General features: G+C 37.6%; 1 protein-coding gene across 1 annotated transcript in view; it reads left to right on the forward strand.

The window, feature by feature from the left end:
* The window catches only part of CPNE8 (copine 8), a 271,745-nt gene that overhangs the window by 83,564 nt on the left and 168,733 nt on the right, over positions 1 to 19,448 (forward strand). The window contains exons 4-5 of the mRNA XM_075551890.1: positions 6,615 to 6,718; positions 15,035 to 15,074. Of these exons, the coding sequence (XP_075408005.1) occupies positions 6,615 to 6,718; positions 15,035 to 15,074 (144 nt within the window). The remainder of the gene's footprint in view (positions 1 to 6,614; positions 6,719 to 15,034; positions 15,075 to 19,448) is intronic.

A 19,448-nucleotide genomic window follows, 5' to 3' on the forward strand; every position in this document is an offset into this window, starting at 1 on the left:
GGTTAGCTAAAACAAGTATTTCTTTTTTTTAAACATTTTATTAGGGGCTCATACAACTCTCATCACAATCCATACATATACATACATCAATTGTATAAAGCACATCTGCACATTCCCTGCCCCAATCATTCTCAAAGCATTTGCTCGCCACTTAAGCCCTTTGCATCAGGACCTCTTTTTTTTCCCCTCCCCTCATGTGCCCTTGGTAATTTATACATTGTTATTTTGTCATTTCTTGCCCTATCCGGAGTCTCCCTTCCCCACCACCCCTTCTCTGCCGTCCATCTCCCAGGGAGGAGGTCACATGTGGATCCTTGTAATCAGTTCCCCCTTTCCAACCCGCTCACCCTCCACTCTCCCAGCATGGCCACTCACACCCTTGGTCCTGGAGGTATCATCTACCCTGGATTCCCTGTGCCTCCAGCCCCCATATGTACCAGTGTACAACCTCTGCCCTATCCAGCCCTGCAAGGTAGAGTTCGGATCATGGTAGTTGGGGGGAGGAAGCATCCAGGATCTGGGGGAAAGCTGTGTTCTTCATCGGTACTACCTCGCACCCTGACTGACCCATCTCTTCTCCTAAACCCCTCTATGAGGGGATCTCCATTGGCCGACACTTGGACCTTGGGTCTCCACTCTGCACTTCCCCCTTCATTCAATATGGTGTGTGTGTACACACACACACACACACACACACACACATATATACATATATATATCTTTTTTTTTTGCATGATGCCTTATACCTGGTCCCTTGGGCACCTCGTGATCGCTCTGGCTGGTGTGCTTCTTCCATGTGGGCTTTTTTGCTTCTGAGCTAGATGGCTGCTTGTCACCTTCAAGCCTTTACGACCCAGACACTATATCTTTTGATAGCCAGACACTATCAGCTTTCTTCACCACATTTGCTTATGCACCGATTTGTCTTCAGTGATCCTATCATGGAGGTGTGCAGCCAATGATATGATTTTTTGTTCTTTGATGCCTGAAAACTGATCCCTTCGGGGCCACTGGATCACACAGGCTAGTGTGTTCTTCCATGTGGACTTTGTTGCTTCTGAGCTAGATGGCTGCATGTTTATCTTCAAGCCTTTAAGACCCCAGTCACTATCTCTTTTGATAGCCAGGCACCATCAGCTTTCTTCACCACATTTACTTGTTCACCCACTTTGGCTTCAGCAGTTGTGTCGGGAGAGTGAGCGTCATAGAATGCCAATTTAATAGAAGAAAGTATTCATGCATTGAGGGAGTGTAAAACAAGAATTTCAAGGAAGATTATTTGCTAATCTTCATTAGACATACTGAGTGTTCTCAGATACAGTGTTGATGTCAAGCCACGGTTCTATAAGAAACAGGCTTGCAATGATTTTGTTGATTCTTGGGTTCTTGTGATTTAATGATTTATAAATCAGTGGCATTTTCTGGGGAGTTTTACTCTATACATTTCTTTGTGATCGTGAGTTTGGATAAAAATGTACCAGAGGTATTCAGGGGATGGGGAATTGGAGTGCTGACTGAGGTTCTATTTTAAAGCATCTTACAATCATAGAGTCTTATAGTCATAGTGTCTTATAGTCATAGTGTCTTATTGTCATAGATTCTTATTGTCATAGAGTCTTATAGTCATAGAGTCTTATTGTCATAGATTCTTATTGTCATAGAGTCTTATAGTCAGAGTGTCTTATAGTCATAGAGTCTTATAGTCATAGTGTCTTATACCCATAGTGTCTTATTGTCAAAGTGTCTTATAGTCATAGAGTCTTGTAGTCATAGAGTCTTATAGTCATAGTGTCTTATAGTCATAGTGTCTTATAGTCATAGTGTCTTATAGTCATAGAGTCTTATAGTCATAGTGTCTTATAGTCATAGAGTCTTATAGTCATAGAGTCTTATAGTCATAGTGTCTTATAGTCATAGTGTCTTATAGTCATAGTGTCTTATAGTCATAGTGTCTTATAGTCATAGTGTCTTATTGTCATAGTGTCTTATAGTCATAGAGTCTTATAGTAATAGTGTCTTATAGTCATAGTGTCTTATAGTCATAGTGTCTTATAGTCATAGTGTCTTATAGTCAGTGTCTTATAGTCATAGTGTCTTATAGTCATAGAGTCTTATAGTCATAGTGTCTTATTGTCATCGTGTCTTATAGTCATAGAGCCTTATAGTCATAGTGTCTTATTGTCATAGTGTCTTATTGTCATAGTGTCTTATTGTCATAGTGTCTTATACCCATAGTGTCTTATAGTCATAGAGTCTTATAGTCATAGACTCTTATAGTCATAGTGTCTTATAGTCATAGAGTCTTATAGTCATAGTGTCTTATAGTCATAGAGTCTTATAGTCATAGAGTCTTATAGTCATAGTGTCTTATAGTCATAGTGTCTTATTGTCATAGAGTCTTATTGTCATAGAGTCTTATAATAATAGAGTCTTATAATCATAGAGTCTTAGTGTCATAGAGTCTTGGTGTCATAGAGTCTTAGTGTCAGAGTCTTGGTGTCATAGAGTCTTGGTGTCATAGAGTCTTGGTGTCATAGAGTCTTGGTGTCATAGAGTCTTGGTGTCATAGAGTTTTAGTGTCATAGAGTCATAGTGTCATAGAGTCTTAGTGTCATAGAGTCTTAGTGTCATTGAGTCTTGGTGTCATAGAGTCTTAGTGTCATTGAGTCTTAGTGTCATAGAGTCTTAGTGTCATAGATTCTTGGTGTCATAGTCTTGGTGTCATAGAGTCTTAGTGTCATTGAGTCTTGTTGTCATAGTGTCTTATTGTCATAGTGTCTTATAGTCAGAGTCTTATAGTCATAGAGTCTTATAGTCATAGTGTCTTGTAGTCATAGTGTCTTATAGTCATGGAGTCTTAGTGTCATTGAGTCTTAGTGTCATAGAGTCTTAGTGTCATAGAGTCTTGGTGTCATAGAGTCTTGGTGTCATAGAGTCTTAGTGTCATTGAGTCTTATTGTCATTATGTCTTATAGTAATAGAGTCTTATAGTCATAGAGTCTTATAGTCATAGTGTCTTATAGTCATGGAGTCTTAGTGTCATAGAGTCTTGGTGTCATAGAGCCTTATAGCCATAGAGTCTTAGTGTCATTGAGTCTTATTGTCATTGAATCTTATTGTCATTGAGTCTTATTGTCATAGTGTCTTATAGTAATAGAGTCTTATAGTTATAGTGTCTTATAGTCATTGTGTCTGTCTTATAGACATATTTTCTTGTAGTCATAGGTGTATAGTCATAGTGATTTAGTTTGGGACACTGTTTAATTGTTCTCATCAATGCAGTGTGACTAATAATCCTTACTTTGCAGAGCTTGGGTAAGGACTTAATATAACGTAATAAAAGTACTTGGAATAAAATAAGTACTCAGTACATGATGAGTATAGTTTATTTTTGTTCAAAATAAATATTCAGCACTTTTTGACTACTTAATTAGTTATCCTGGTTTATAGCTTTTGTGCACATTATTAGCACATGGTATAAAAATACTTCCCAATGACATATGACTCTTGCAAACTGAATTTTCTTTTTGATTTTGGAGACTAGTACGTGTTTGTCATCAATTTTTATTACGATATTGTAATTCATGAAAGTTTATGACCTTCACTTGATAATGGATTAGCATATTTTTGCTCTTTTCTTCCTATTAAAAAGAGTATTTCCTTGACCTTACCGGTTCTTTAAGAGGATAGCATGTTTGATTACATAATGCTATTCACAGCCAAAGATTAGCATTTCCTCATCAGAATTCCAGAGTGGCTGCAGGGGAAGAGAATGAGCCAAGGACAAAAATATTAAGTTTGTATGTGCTCTCTATCTTTGGGGGCAGTACCCAATAGCTTCCCTTTCACAATGAAAGAAGGGAATACTAGAAATGAAGTTTCATTTCCTGGCTTCCACCTGCCATAAGATAGAGACACCTTTCCCCCTGGATAACGTGCGACACACAACATAAACAGAAAAACAAGCACACCACCAAATCAGTTGCCATGGAGTGTGTGGTAGTCACACGAACACATGTCAAGAGTGAAGGGCTGGAGTTCAGACTGGCTATCAGGCCACAGCCTGATGATGCCTCCTTTTGGGAATGACCCTCTCATGAGGATTCTGGAAACTTCCTCTCTTTGTCCCTGGAGGAGAGCCACACTCTCTCTCTGCTTCACTTTCCTGCTGTTGAGACACTCGGCTGGAGGAGTCACTGCGGGTCTGAGCCAGCGCTGAGATGCTTCCACCAGCATTGGATCCACAAGACTTTAGACACTGGCCTGTGATCTTCCTATATTCGGCATCATTGCATGTGCTGCGTGAGTCTGCAGAGGAATTTCTGCACTAGTGTAGGACATATGGGCTAACATATCTGGACTCGGCTGGAATGTTTTCACAAAATACAATTGCTTATATAGAGCTCTTTATTATAGACGTATATAAGTATCTCTGGATTTGGTTCTTTAGTCATTCCAGTCGAACACAGAGGTGTTTCTGACTTGAAACTTTAATCCCTTCAATGCAGACGCTCACATTTTTTTCCCTACAGAGTGACTGTGAGTTCAAATTGTTGATCTTGTGACTAGCAGTCAAATGCCTAACCACTGGTCCACCAACACTCCACAAAAAGCAGGACCTATTTCTAGCCAATACCACAAGACTAGGCCAAGATAACAAGGCTGAACGATTGGGTAAAGAAGAAGTGAGTAAAGAAACTTTCACTATTTGCAGACGATATGATTTTATACACTGAGAATCCCCAGCACTCACAATAGAATTATCAGAAACAATAGAGGAGTTTGGTAGGGAAGTACGATGAAAGATTAACAAGCAGATATCAATTGGACTCCTATATACCAGTCATGGGAGCACTGAAAAAGACCTTCAGGAAACACCAGCATTCACAGTAGATTGCCACACAGGAACTGAAATACTTAGGAATAAACCTAACTTCCCCCAAACCCCCAAGCTTCCAAAACAAAAATACTAAACACCTGTAAGAAGAAAACTATAGGACATCACTACAAGAACCCAGAAGGGAAAGGCTTAATATTGTGAAAATATCAATATTATCTAAGCAATATACAGAGTCAATGCAATTCCAATCTAAGTCCCAGCATCACTCTTCAGAAGAAAAATGGAAAAACTGATTACTGGCTGAGTCCAGAAGGTCAAAGGCATAAACTGGACTTGAACAGTGAAAAATTGTCAGCTGATCCCCCCATGATGCATTCTGGACCTGATCTAGTTTACAAAATTTTACGTATATTTGTGTATTTGGGTTGTGTGGTTTGTTTGTACATATTAGAGGGTACCTCAGAAGTGTTATGTCCCTGCTGAAGTGGCAGTATATATTTTTTCATATTTTGGTGTATGAAAACCAGGACCGATGAACCTATAGTGTCAGTCAGTTGATTAAGGGTTTTGGCAGGAAGGGGACACAGAGGTGGGGGTGAGCGGGAGGGGTGTCGATGTCAAGGGTCCAAATAGAAAAAGAAGGTTTGGAAACTGATTGTAGTGGTAGCAAACGTACAATTTTTTCTGGACGTGATTGAACTATGGAATGATTTAATATATGTATTAATCCTAGTCAAATAAATATAAAACAAATGTGGCAAAAATGTTGGTGATCATGGAATCTGAGTAATGGGTTAATGGAGGTTCATGGATTATAGCGTCATAGTTTTGCATGAATTTGAAATTCTTCATAATTAAAAAAAAATCTAGTTCTCAGATGCATTCCTAAAATGACTATGGATATGTGTAGGGGGAGGAGTCAAGGAGGGACATGTCTTGTTGATAGTATAATCATTATAGCTTCATTTTTAAATGTGGATTTTAAATGTTATTTTATGTAACCACTGAATTCCAATAAATTCATTTAATATATATTTTTTAAACGTGAGGCATTCCTACTTAAAAAGACACAAGTATCATAGGTCGATTTTTGGCTATCTAGGTACCTATCATAAACATTAAAACAACAATAGCAACACCAACAAAAAATTAAAACAGCACTCTGAGTATTTGGACAAAATATGTAATACATAATACAAGGGGCTTCAAAAATTGAGTGAAAAATACCGTTTCTTCTCATTCCACTTTTCTACAGATTTGTTCAAAGCTCCCTCATATAGCTAAAGAAAGCTCTCCCAAACAACATGGCCTGTAAACTGTTTTGTGTGTTTTGCTTGTAGTTTGATTGGGGGAGAGTGTTATGTTACAACGTTTACCCCTCTTTTTGCAATGTTATGCATTGTCTTATGTAACTGTTTTCTAGAATAGGAGAAATGATTTATGATAAATTTAACTTGGAGGTGAATTCAATAACTTCTCACTTTGGATAGGATTTGACATAAAAGTTATTTGAATAAGTTTAGTTTGTTATTTGTGTTATTTGAATTTTGAAAAGCTGCTTTACTGCTAAAGTCGAATGAACTCACTTTTTACTTTCTTTTTTCCCTGATTGAAGTAGAGGTACATTTTTATTTTGAAGAATTTTTCCTGAAAGCTTCACTTATCAAACCATTTGGATATTTATTACTTATGTTTAAGTGAACTATATATTAAGTATTATTCTTCTAGTAGCTAACTATGTGAGGTTTCATTTTAATTTTTTCCTCTTCTACAGTTTGGAAGAACAGAAGTAATTGATAATACTCTAAACCCTGATTTTGTAAGAAAATTTATTCTGGACTACTTTTTTGAAGAAAGAGAGAATCTTCGTTTTGACTTGTAAGTTTACTAAAAGCTTGCATTTTAAAAAAATTCATTTTTCAAGGTAATTTTAAAAATAGCTGAGTGAGTTTTATGATTGCACTGAGTTCCAAATTACATTGTCAGTCAACCAAATTCTATTCAGAATGTGGCCCAAGTTCATTCATCCTCATTGTTTTGCACTTTGTAGGTTCTCTGCTATATATACTTACTGACCATTTTAACTATTTAGAAATGCTGGGCAGAATATGTTGATAACTTGTTAAACCCTCTCATGCTTCCATAGCTTTCTTAGGAGTTATACATGTACATATATGTCAGTGAATTCCTTTACTTAATAATTTTATGAATATCACAAATATTTTTAAAGACTAGTGTCATTTTAAATAACTGAGAGCACAATGCCTCCTGCCACCACAGCTTAATGCATACATGCTTTTCTGTAACTAATGCTATTAACATTTTAAAAATTCATACTTTGCTTTGTAATATTAAAAAATAAGTTCTCTAGTGTTAGTTGTCTTGTTTTCCTATAAAAAGTATATCATCATAAATTGGTAGTGCTTCTGTTTGAAAAAATCAGAATTCTTAAACCAGTCCCTTTTCTGTGAGAGTCTGAGGAGTACTAAGTAGTCATTATATGTATCAAACAATATTTATCACTTTCACATTTGTTTTATTTCTTAGAACCGCCTTTCTAAATAATAGAAATGGGACTCGGGAGAGAAAACATAAAATATAATGTAATGTTTCATATCTCTGTTTACCATGGAGAGTGCACACAATATTGTTATTCAAAACTAGACATAGAAATCAAGTAGAATGTATATTAATGCTCCTTTTATTCTGTGCCTTCCTATCATTTGTTTTTAAGGATTTTTTCTTTTTCACATCAGCATTGTGCCCCATTAATTTTTATTTTAAATCAACTACCATTTATTATTATTAGTTTTTTCTCATCCCCCCTTCTCTCCTTTTTCTGTATTGTTTTCTTTCTTTGAAAGAAATACACCTAAAATGATATACATAATTAAAAATGAAAACCTCACCTTTGATTCTTGTCCATAAAAATCACAAGCCCTGTAAATGATTCATTGTCCATCCTTACAACCATCTTGCCCTAAAAATACACATATAAGCTCTATTTAGCTTATGAAAATCTCAGTAAACATTTTTTCACTGAGCTTGTATTTTTCAGCAACTTTCTATGGTGGGGAATATACATATATCTCATTCACTTAATAGCTGCATTATTTTCATTGCTTGGCAGAACTATAATTTTTTTAACCAAATATGTTCTGATGGACATTTGGGGTCCTTTCATTTTTACTTTCCCATGTAATCTTGCAGTGAGCACACCCAAACCGAGGAATCGGGCTATTGCTGACTTACAGTGACGCCCTAGGAGTTTCTGAGACTGGAACTGGTTTTGGAGTAGAAAGCCCCTCTTTTCTCTCATGGAGCTGCTGGTGGTTTCAAAAATGTTACCATACAGATCGCTGCTCAACGCGTAGCCACCACACCAGCAGCAAGCATACTTGCATGCAAATCTGAAATCTTGTATGTAGTTTTTACTTTTGGAGGATAAACTGATCAGGGAGCCTTGTGACTCATTAATTAAGGGCTCACCACAAAGGTGATCACTGGAACGCACCACAACCCAGTAGAAAAACAGGGCGTCTGCTTCCAAAAAGAGTCGTCTTGATAGGGCTGTTCTGCTCTGTTCTCTGGGTCACTGTGAACCCACATTGACGCAATGGCAACAGATTTTGGTTTAGTATTAATTACTCAGAATCAAATGTTAGGCAGAAGTGTTTAGACAAACATCTGGTTCTAATCTTTGACAGCATCTTCGAGTTCTTATCAGCATTCTTTCTCTGAGGTCCTTTCCTGATTTTTAGCTCAGAGACTTAGAACCTTCGTTCTCTTTTATTGGCTGTCATTTGATGCCCTGTTTCTGTCCTCACCACGAGCCCCTCTTGCCAGGTCACTGTATTTGCCCTTTTCCCACACTGGTGCCTCAGTAGGGCTTCCAGTGATTCATCGCCTGGTACTCATAACTGATCATGAGAAGCACTAAAAGAGTGCTCTCGAGAATGATAGCAGCCAGATGTTAGCAATAAGGCAGGTCAGCAAAAGTGGGAGGAGATGTGAGAGTCAGTCTGCACAGGACCAATGACCCCCACAAACAACCACAGCCTGCTCTAGCCTGAGATCAGAAGAACCAAGTGGTGCCCACCAACCGTTCACAACCAGGGATAGAGTGGAAGGAGTCAGCTAGAAGGGGAGTAAAATAGAAGAGAACCCAATTCATAGAATGATTATACTTTTAATGGACTAAGACAGACTGGAGGAACCCTGGAGAATATTGCCTTAAGACACTTTTTAACCTACTACTGGACTTCGCCAGTCAATCAAATAATAGATTGGCCTGTAAAATTAATAATAGCACCCAAGAGGAATGTGAGTCTTAGAAAAATTAACTACATGAACTCCAGTAATTATATGAAAACAAAATGAAAAAAATACCACCTTTGCTTGAAAGCAAAGACTAGAAGGCAAGGAGAGGTAGGTAAAAGGGAGGGATGGAAATGGGGAGGGATGGTGAAAACACGGAGAGTGAGGAAGCAATCAATGGCGTGAAATATAAAATTATGTATAAATTGTTGAAAATGAATTTGCAGTGCAAACTTTGATCTAAAATACAAGACAGTGTTTAAAACTTCTTTACATTTTCTGTTTGCACAGACTAATAAACATCGGTTCATTTCTGCTGTAGGGGAAACCGTGGAAGCTAATAGAATTTAAGTGACATTAAAAGCAGTAGTGTTCAGGAATGGACAGTACTGTCCAGGCATCATTTAAGTGTAATGTCTAGCTCAGTGTATTATACATGGACAGACTAGTGAATCCTGATGAGCATAGGAGGGGTACCCCCCAAAAAAAGTGGAAAAAAATTTTTTTATGGGCGGAGCTACTATTGTACAGTTTTCTTCTAGGCCAGCAGCGAGCATCAAGCACTGGTTATGAGTTAGTGCCCCCAGTGGAGAAGATCTACTTTGAAGATGATACAGTTGTTTTGTAAAAAACAAGCAAAGAAACAAAAAAAGCTTTGGGAAAAAAAACTCCGTGTTTTTAGCAGTACCACTTGTATATTAAGTTAGGGAGGCAAGCTGTTATTTATATCCGATGTTTGTCAAACCTACTAGGAATGCTTAACATGGCAGTCTGACCACTTTTCAATGGCTCTTTTATTAAAGGAAAATATTTTCACATACACAGATTCTGGTTTCTGCAGGTTTACTCTGTAGACAAGTACTTTCTTTGCATATATTATAAAATTATGATTTCAACAAAATGTATTGAATAAATTCATTAATGTTAGACTTTAGGAATATTTTAAAATTTTACTGCCATCGATTACACTTTAATCAAGCATGTTTTTGTATAGTGTATGTTTATATATTTAGGTGCATATGTGTATATTTATTTCCTTACAGTTAAACTCATAAAGGTAGAATTCTTATCAATATGAATATTGCCAAGATTTTCTACTGAGGAATGTGGTATCAATTTATTTGTTCATCACTGTTATAAATGAGGGCATGTTTTCCTGCTTCCTTATTGAGTGATGTCATTTAAAACACAAACAAAACCTTTGCTAAATTGCTAAACATTTATCTTCAATTTCACTATCACAAGAAGTGTAGTTAGTACGTTACCATTCCTGTTTAGAGATGAGAAACGCCAATCACTTGATCCACTATCTGCACTTATCCTTAAATAGGGCATCTTTAGAATACAATGAAGTAGCTAAGATATATGAAACAGCTAGCTTGAATTTTAAAAATCATTTTATTGGGGGCTCTCACAATTCTTATCACAATCCATACATACATCCATTCTGTCATGCACATTTTTACATTTGTTGCCATCATCATTCTCAACACATTTGCTTTCTACTTGAGACTCTGAAGTCACCTCCTCATTTCCCCCCTCCCCCTCCCTCATGGACCCTTACTATTCTTTTGTCATATCTCACACTGTCTGCTGTCTCCCTTCACCCACTTTTCTGTTGTCCATCCCCCAGGGAGGAGGTTATATGTAGATCCTTGTAATCGCTTCCCCCTTTCTTCCCCACCTTCCCTCCACCCTCCTGGTATTGCCACTTTCACCACTGGTCCTGAAGGGATCATCCGCCCTGGATTCCCTGTGTTTCCAGGACCTATCTATGCCAGTGTACATCCTCTGGTCTAGTTGGATTTGTAAGGTAGGATTGGGATCCTGATAGTGGGGGAGGAGGAAGCATTTAAGAACTAGAGGAAAGTTGTATGTTTCATCTTTGCTACACTGCCCCCTGACTGGCTCTTCTCCTCCCTCGACCCTCTGTCAGAGAATGTCTAATTGTCTACAAATGGGTTTTGGGTCTCCATTCTGCACTCCCCCCCCCCCCCCCCGTTCACTATGATATGATTTCTTGTTTAATTCCCTTACTTACCCTACAAACTCTGACATAGGAGAACAGCTTCTCTCATTTGAACCATGTGAATTATTAAAAACTAGTTTTTATATTTTCACATTCTCATTGAATGGTCATCAGAGTTCACAGTCACAATTTAAAAAGCAAAGAAAGAAAAGAAATCAAGTCTGTTTACAATGAAGTGTACTTTTTTCTCTCCCCTTCCAAGTTCAGACCCTCTTTCTAGCAAGTGCCAAGATCATCAAGTGCTGAGGGAGGAATGCCAGACATTTGCTCTCCTCCTGATGCTACTCTGCATTGCAAGTGCCAGGAAATAGCTGAGCAGTTCAAATGAACAGGCAGTTCGGGCTGCAGTAACTGGAAAGGAAATGGAAGAAATGCGTTGGAGTCCAGGAAAACGTGACAGCAATTTGGATTTCAGATTAAAATCCAAAGTCAGGGCTGCTGAGTTCTTCTTTCCTCTCTTTTCTCAGTCTGTCTATTCTCTCTATCTCCATCTCCACTTCCTCTTTTTTCCCTCCCTTCCTCCTATTTCTTCTCTGCTTGAATTCATTTTATGAATAGATGTTTTTCTCTTAATTTCCATCACTTCAAGAAAAGTACTTTGCAAGATCAAAAGCAAGAGGTGTTTGGACATAGACCTGGTAGCATTAAGTCCCCAGCTTGTCTTACTCATTGTAGTGGAGAGAGTAAATAGGCCATTGCTCAATGCTGCCAAGCTCGTAGGATGCGCTTTCTAGGACTTACCTTCTAGTGGCCACTCAGGGCCGACCCCTCGGTAGGTTTTGCCACTCAGCAGCATCTGACTGGGGAGCCAGGGGAACCAAGTGCTGGCCTCATCCCTGGTAGACACCGTAGATTTTGAGTTCCCCTTCCCTTTGGCTTTGAAGAAAGAAATCTTCTTCCTCCGTTATCCCATGACCCGCCTCCCACTCCCCCAAAGTGCGAGTAGTCTATCACATTTTCAGTGCTGCCATCATCGTAAGTCCGAAGACCGATTTCAGACTTGGAGGAGTCGGGCTGACCAGCAGACAAGTGGCTCATCAGCCATTCTAGCTAACAAGAGAGAACACTGAGCATCTTTTGTATGCAGTGTTGAGTCTTTGCTGTGATTCTAAAAGCACAGGGAAGTTCCATTCTGTATCTGTTACTCTTCAAAGGAAACGTGCTCTCTAGGAAGCACCCAAATCAGTTCCTGCCTGTTAAGCACTGTGGATGCTTTTGTTGACTGCTGTAGAGTCTGCACAATGAAATGAAGCACTGGCTTTTGCAACTGTGTCACCCTTTCCTCCTAGTTTGTCTCCATTTGTGATTTCTGCTGACTGTTCACAATAACAGCGTCCCAGCAGAGGGCGGGTGGTGGCTGCGCGTAAGGTGCCTTGTCTGGCAATTGATAAACTGTCAAAGATAGGAAGGAGGCTTGAAAAATTGGATCTCCATCTGCAAAAGAGTGAAATAGGGCCATACCTTACCCATGTTCAAAAATGAACTCAGATAGATTGAAGTCATGAATATAAGCCCTAGGACCATCAGGATCATCAATGAAAAAATAGGGATAAACTTAAGGGCCCCAAGACAAGGTATAAATACACGATTTAACAAAATGAAAAACCCCCACAATACAAAAGACAAAATAGAGGACTGAGACCTTCTAAAAATATAACATCTATGAATGTCAAACAGTTTCATCAAAAGAGTAAAAAGAGAACTCATAGATTGAGGAAATTATTTGTCAATGAAATATCCTATAAAGAGCTAATTTCTAAAATCTATAGAAACCTATAACATTTTAATAGTACGAAAATCATAAGTAACCCAACCAAAAATGAGCACAAGACATGAATAGACAATTTACTATAAATGGCATCCAGGTGGCCAACAGTCATATGACTAAATACATTCATTAGGTGTAATGGAAATATAAATTAATACAATGATGAGTTATCACCTCATCCTGACACTCTTAGCACAATTTTAAAGCAAACAAACAAAAATCAAAATAATAAATGCTGATGAGGATTTAGATGGCTATACATTGTTGGTGGGATTGCAGAATTTTTCTACTACTATGTAAATCCTGGAACTTTATTTGAACAAATACTAATCCATTATGCAACAGAGATGCACTCCATGTTTCTCAAAAAACCAAACACACCCTGTCTTTAGAAGTATGGGTAAACAGACTCTGGTACATGCACACACAGAATCTTATGCATTGAAAACAAAGCAAAACAGTGATGAGTCTGTCAAATACTTCATGACAAGGACAGGATTGGAGAACATTATCCTCAGTAAATTATCCTTAGGTTAATCTTATAAAGATAAATAGTTCATGACACCAATATTATAAGGAAACAAAAAGAATGAAATGGTTTTCACTCAAAAGGAAAAGCCTTGAAGACAATGGTAAGGCCAGGGGCAGGTCGCTTTTCCCAGGGGAAAGTCACCAAGAGTAGCTTTCTGAGTGCACTGAGATACTGAGAAGGGCACTGCAACAGCAGTAAAGTGAGTGGCACCAAGTAACACACACACACACACACACACACACCCCTCCCCCCAGGAAGTCAATTCTGAGTTATAGCAACCTTAGCTACAGGGTTTCTGAACTCTACATTTTTACAGGAGCAGACATCCTCATCTTTTTCTGGCAGATCAACTGGTGGGTTTGAACTGCTGACCTTGCAGTTAGCAGACTGATGCTTATCCCAATGGCTCTTTAGAATAACATTAGAAAGCAATAAATGGAGATTTGGGAGAATGAGAAATCTAAGCATAGCAATATGGCTGACAGCCTTCATATCCTGAACAAACAGGGAATATAAGGGTGCTTACAAGGGGCACTTAATCCTTAGAAAAGAAATCCTAAATGATAGGAAGTACTGGCTTCATTGATGGGCTCAAACATAACAACTATGAGGGGGACATGGGACCAAGCATTGTTTGGTTCTGTTAGACACAAGGTCTCTGAGTTAAAATGGACTCCATCACACTTAACAGGAGCAGCAACAATAGTGTCTCTTCAGCGGCGTCTTGAAATGGAGGTGGTGGGCGTGTCATCTAAGTCTCAAACCCACTAGCTACTGTGGTCCAGTCAACTCTGACTCATGGCATATTGTAGGACACAGTCCAAGTACCCTGTAGGGTTTCTCACTACACATCTTTACAGATAACTTCATCTTACTCTATGGACTGGTTGGTGGCTTTAAACCACTGACTTTGAGGTCAGTAACTAAATACTTAACCCATTGTACCATGAGGGATCCTTGTTAAGGGTTTCAGAAATTAAACTTACTGCCATCAAGCTGAGTCTGACTCGTGGCTGAACCAAAAAGACAAGACGGAACTACTTATGTGGGCTTCTAAGATGGTCAATCTTTATGGGGGGTGAGGGCAGGGATCTTTATGGCAATAGAAAACTTTGTCTTTCTCCCTTTCTCCCATGGAGTGATTTCAAACTGATGTACTTGTTATCCATTATGCCACTAGAACTGTCTAATAGAATTTAATGGGTTCTTTTGATAGAGTGATAAACTCAGGTGAACAGCATTAGGCTATTGTTTTACAAAATAAAGAAACTTTAAACTTTAAACTTATCAAATATCAGAATTGATAACTGTGAATATGTTAGGGCTTTTATTTGGTTTTATATAAGTAAAAGATACAATATGAATTGTACCATTAACATATAAATCAGAAGATTATGGGAAACCTCTAAATTTGTTGAATTTTCTCCCCATTATTTTATTATTATAATTATTATAATTACATGTGTGTTTTGAAAATACTAATATTTTCCCTGAGCTGTATTTTTGGGAAGTAATTTGTAATTTGAATCTTGTGGTTTATTCTTATAGGTATGATGTGGATTCAAAGAGCCCCAACTTGTCCAAACATGTAAGTTTCATATTCATATAAATTTTAATTTTTGTTTAAAATGATAATATAAAATGATTTATAATGTTTGAACTGTGATTGGTAGTTATGATTTAAATATATGTTTTTATATTCACAAATTTTCAAGAATGAATTTAAATCATAAAAAACAAATGGCATTATTAAAGGATTTTAGGATAACGTTTTAGGGAGAAGTCATTAAAAGTCATTGCCTTTCACAAGTGAAATGGACTTTTTTTCTCCATCTCTTCCCCTTCTTTTTTTAAAAGAAATGCTGAAAGGTATTTGAAGTTGGATAAGTTGGATAAGTTAAGTGAGATAGCTAACCTCTCTCCTTTTGAGAGGCATTACTTCTGAGACCACAGGAAGTTCGATGCTGTGGGTAAAGGAATATGTTATATTGTCTTCCTTATAATTGATTTGTTCAACATTAGATATTTTAAAAATATTGCCTAGTGCCTAGCGCCATACCAGTATCTGAAGATAGAATATAGAGAAATAGATGAAGTTTCTTCCCTGACGTTTCAGCCCAGTAAGATTTACAGGGCTGAGACTAGACATTTAATTAAAGCTTGCCTTACACAATTTTGCTCAGGATGTTTTCTGAATGTTATTGGGAAAATCAGCTAAGGAGTCATATACTCGAGTCAAAATTGCTTTGTCGCAAGGAAAGAAACTACATTTACCATATAGGAGCACGTCATAAATGTGAATTATAACTTACTCTGATCAGGACTGGCACTGGGACAAGGCCATGGGACCTGAAAGTGGAATGACAAGAATGTTCTATATCGTGCTCTCTGCACGGGGCCACGTATTCGCTGGATGATGATGTGTGTTCTCTGAACTTGTACTTCTCCTGAAGATAAATTTTCCTTGTTTATTCATTTTTGTGAATCTGAGGACATGGCTTCTCTAAATTTGACTGATTGTAGATTTTCAAGTGCCTATTATCTCTGAATGTAAATTCTGTTTTGGAAAGCATAACTAGGCAGGTATGGATGATTTCCGTGGGTTTAGAATGAGTATAAAGGTGGTGACAAGAAGACACTGCTAATATTACTAAGTAGAGCTTTGTTAACAACCAGAAATATCTTATTTATAAGATATATGCCTCCTAGAAGGCATGAACTTATATGTATATTCAGAAAAATTATAGAAAATAAGTCTGCTTTCTTTTACAAGAAAAGTTTCAAGTTTTTTCCATCTTAAAAAATGCTTTTTATTCTACTTTCCTCTTATCATGATACTTCTTTGAAGAACAATCAGGGATGCTATGATAACCTCTCTTTCTAGTCTCTTTTCAATGTACTATATTCTGTTTTTCTCTTCTGCTAAATTATTCTTAAGCAATTTACATCAAGATTTAATGACCTCTAAGATTGATACGGTAATGATTGAACAATTCTCCCTGATATGACTGAATGAACTATTGATTTGTATAGTATGTAAATTGTGTGCCAATAAAACTGTTAAAAAAAATAAAAAGATGTAGTGACCTCTTGTGCCCACTGAGTGATGGCCCAGGACCAAAAAATATTTACTATTTTAATGCTCACTTTGCTTTGTTATGACATTATAAGTAGGATCCCTGGTGGTGTTCTGGTTCTCAGGCTGCTAACTGTTAGGTCAGGAGTTCAAAACCACCAACCTCTCTGAAGGAGAAAGATGAGGCTTTCTACTCCCATAAAGAGTTACACTCTTAGAAACAGGGGCAGTTCTAGCCTGCCCTATAGGGTTGATGGGTTGAAGTTCACCTATCAAAATCAATTCCATAACAGTAGTTTCTTTTCTTTCTTTCCCTTTTCGGTTCGTCTGGCAAACATGGTCCCGCTTTTTTGAATGAATGTTAATGAATGTTTTGCCCTACCCTCAATCCTCATTTTTCATTTAAATAGTGTTCAATCACTTAATCTTTTAATCTGTACAAATCAACAATTCATGTACAGTCATCTGAAAAGCTGTCCTATACATGTATAATTTCATTCTGTCAACTGAGTTTTCAAATCCATACCACGGGCTAAAATAATGCTACTATGAATAGAACTATGTTATGTAATATGGAGATGAAATGTTCTCTATTATAAAATGATAGTATTGTTTCTAAAGTAAAATAGAGACATCTCTAAACAATAGATTTATGCTTGAATTTTGGAATTGCACTTAATGATAACCCTAACCTAAGCATAGTTAGTTTTCTGACATGACTCTACTCAGTATTGGGCCTCATGAAACTAACATTGAAGATATGAGTGCTATAGCAAAGTGTAGTGAAGAAATCAGATGGTACTTGGATATCAGGAAAAATAGCATTTGGGGTCCTAAAAGCTTGTTTTAAAACAAGCAGCTACCTTATTCAGGTGTTCATTAAGTCTTCATGGAAGAATACACCAGCCTGTGTGATCCAAGGATTGCAAATAATAAGTTCAATTCCAAAGGAGGGAACGGTGCTATAGCTTAAAATCTTACCACCCAGTTGGCAGTAGACTGTAGATGCCAGTGGAAGCTCAACATCCATTTGTCGGCGCCCTACATGGATTAAGCCTCTGAGGAATCTTTTGACATTGATGAGGCAGGTGAACCAGTGTTGCTATGAGACAGAGAGCACTGTAAGTCATAAGGCAGATGTAGTTCGGTTAACATGGAACACTTTACCAATCATTTTTAGCTTTTTTAGTTTGTTTCTGGTTGAGGATGCTTTCTGTATGTGAAATCCAGGATAGGCAAATCTGTAGACAGTAACTGGATCGATAATTACCTAGGGGCACAGCAAGGGAGCTTGAGGGGTAATGGGGGCATAACAATGAATACCTATTCTGGCACAAATCATTCTCCCCATGCTATTCTACATCTATGCAAGGTTCTGTAATTCATGGCAATGGCCACACCAAACTCACAGACAATATGCACAATTAGGGGATTTATTAGCGAAGTCAATAGGTTACCAAAAATCAGGATCAATAAGCAGTAAGGATACTGTTATTGGTCTCGTTGGCCAGCAGTTGAGTTTCTCTCTGGTCTTTAGTCTTTCCACCACAAAGTCCCTTGGCCTTTACCTCCATATGCCCAGTAGTCAGCTCACCTGTAGCCCTGTGCCATGGTTCCATAGCCTTAGCCCAGAGGAGGAGAAGGTACCCTGAAGGCAAATCCCAGGGAAACTGCCCTAAAGGCTTGGGTGCCTTCTGAGTCTTTTGGCCAACGTTTCTGATCCATCTGGTCTTGCTGGCCTCTACCACTTCAGAACGAGAACTTGAACATGTTCTTCTAAGGTTTCTTAAACTGCCCCTGCTTTAAAGACCCCTCATCTTTATTGCTAAAGGTATGGTAACAAAAACCAACCAATCCCTTCTATTAGTGTTACACACACCTTGTTTGCATCGTCTCACCGAATCATTTGACGGGAGTTACAAACTTGGGTTGAAGAACCATATTATTAAGGAATTTCAATCTAACATAGTGCTAATCATCATCATTATTTTCTATAGCTTTTCTTCTTCGTTCTGTTCCTTAATAGTATTGCTTCTCACACTTAGCAATTTTCATCTCATCTCACAATCTAAGTTTTAATTTGGAATCCTCAACCATCTCCATTCCTTACCTTATAACTTCCAAATATCTCTTCATTTGTGTAGCTTAGCAAGTTCAAGGCCAATACCTAATTACATATCGCCTGCTAGATCCATTACAGAAGCCTAATGCATGAATATGAGAGTGTTTTGGAAAGTCTGTGGAAAATAGCATTTTTTTCCATGAACACTTTGAAACTCCATCATGTATGTAAATTTTATAAGCTTCTCCTTATCAATCTTGCTCCTTGCCTGTATTATCTATCTTGAAAGTATGATCAACACAGTCTTAGAAAATGTGAATATCTCTTGTATTAATTAAAGCCAAGAATTGCTTCTCCTTTCTCTCCCTTTTTCTTCTATGTTGCTACTTATTTCAGATTTTCATTACTTTGCTTTTGAACTATTTAAATAGTTTCTCTGGGGTTTGTAGCATCTATTATCTCATATTTCTAATCTGTCCTTTAAGTTACTCTGTTATATTTTTTAAATGTATTTAGAAAACAAAAGAAAATAGATAAATACTTGATCTGGGTAAAGTATGTAAAAGCAACAAAAGCAGGACAGATGTTTCTGAAAACTTCCAAAAATTGTTGGACATGATTACCTTGCATATGTGTTAGGCATCAATAACAAAATCCTTTTCTTATTTGCATATGTTCAAGTATAGGTTTTAGATAAAAGCATCTATAATGCATTCAACTAAAAATGAAGTCATGAGGCAGCTGAGAGATGAGAGGACCCAATAAACAAGCAAAGTCTATTTCCTGAAGATAGAATTTTTTTAGTCTGATTGTTTACCTGCCAA

The sequence above is a fragment of the Tenrec ecaudatus genome, chromosome 6 (genome assembly GCF_050624435.1).
Source record: "Tenrec ecaudatus isolate mTenEca1 chromosome 6, mTenEca1.hap1, whole genome shotgun sequence".
Lineage (NCBI taxonomy): Eukaryota > Metazoa > Chordata > Mammalia > Afrosoricida > Tenrecidae > Tenrec > Tenrec ecaudatus.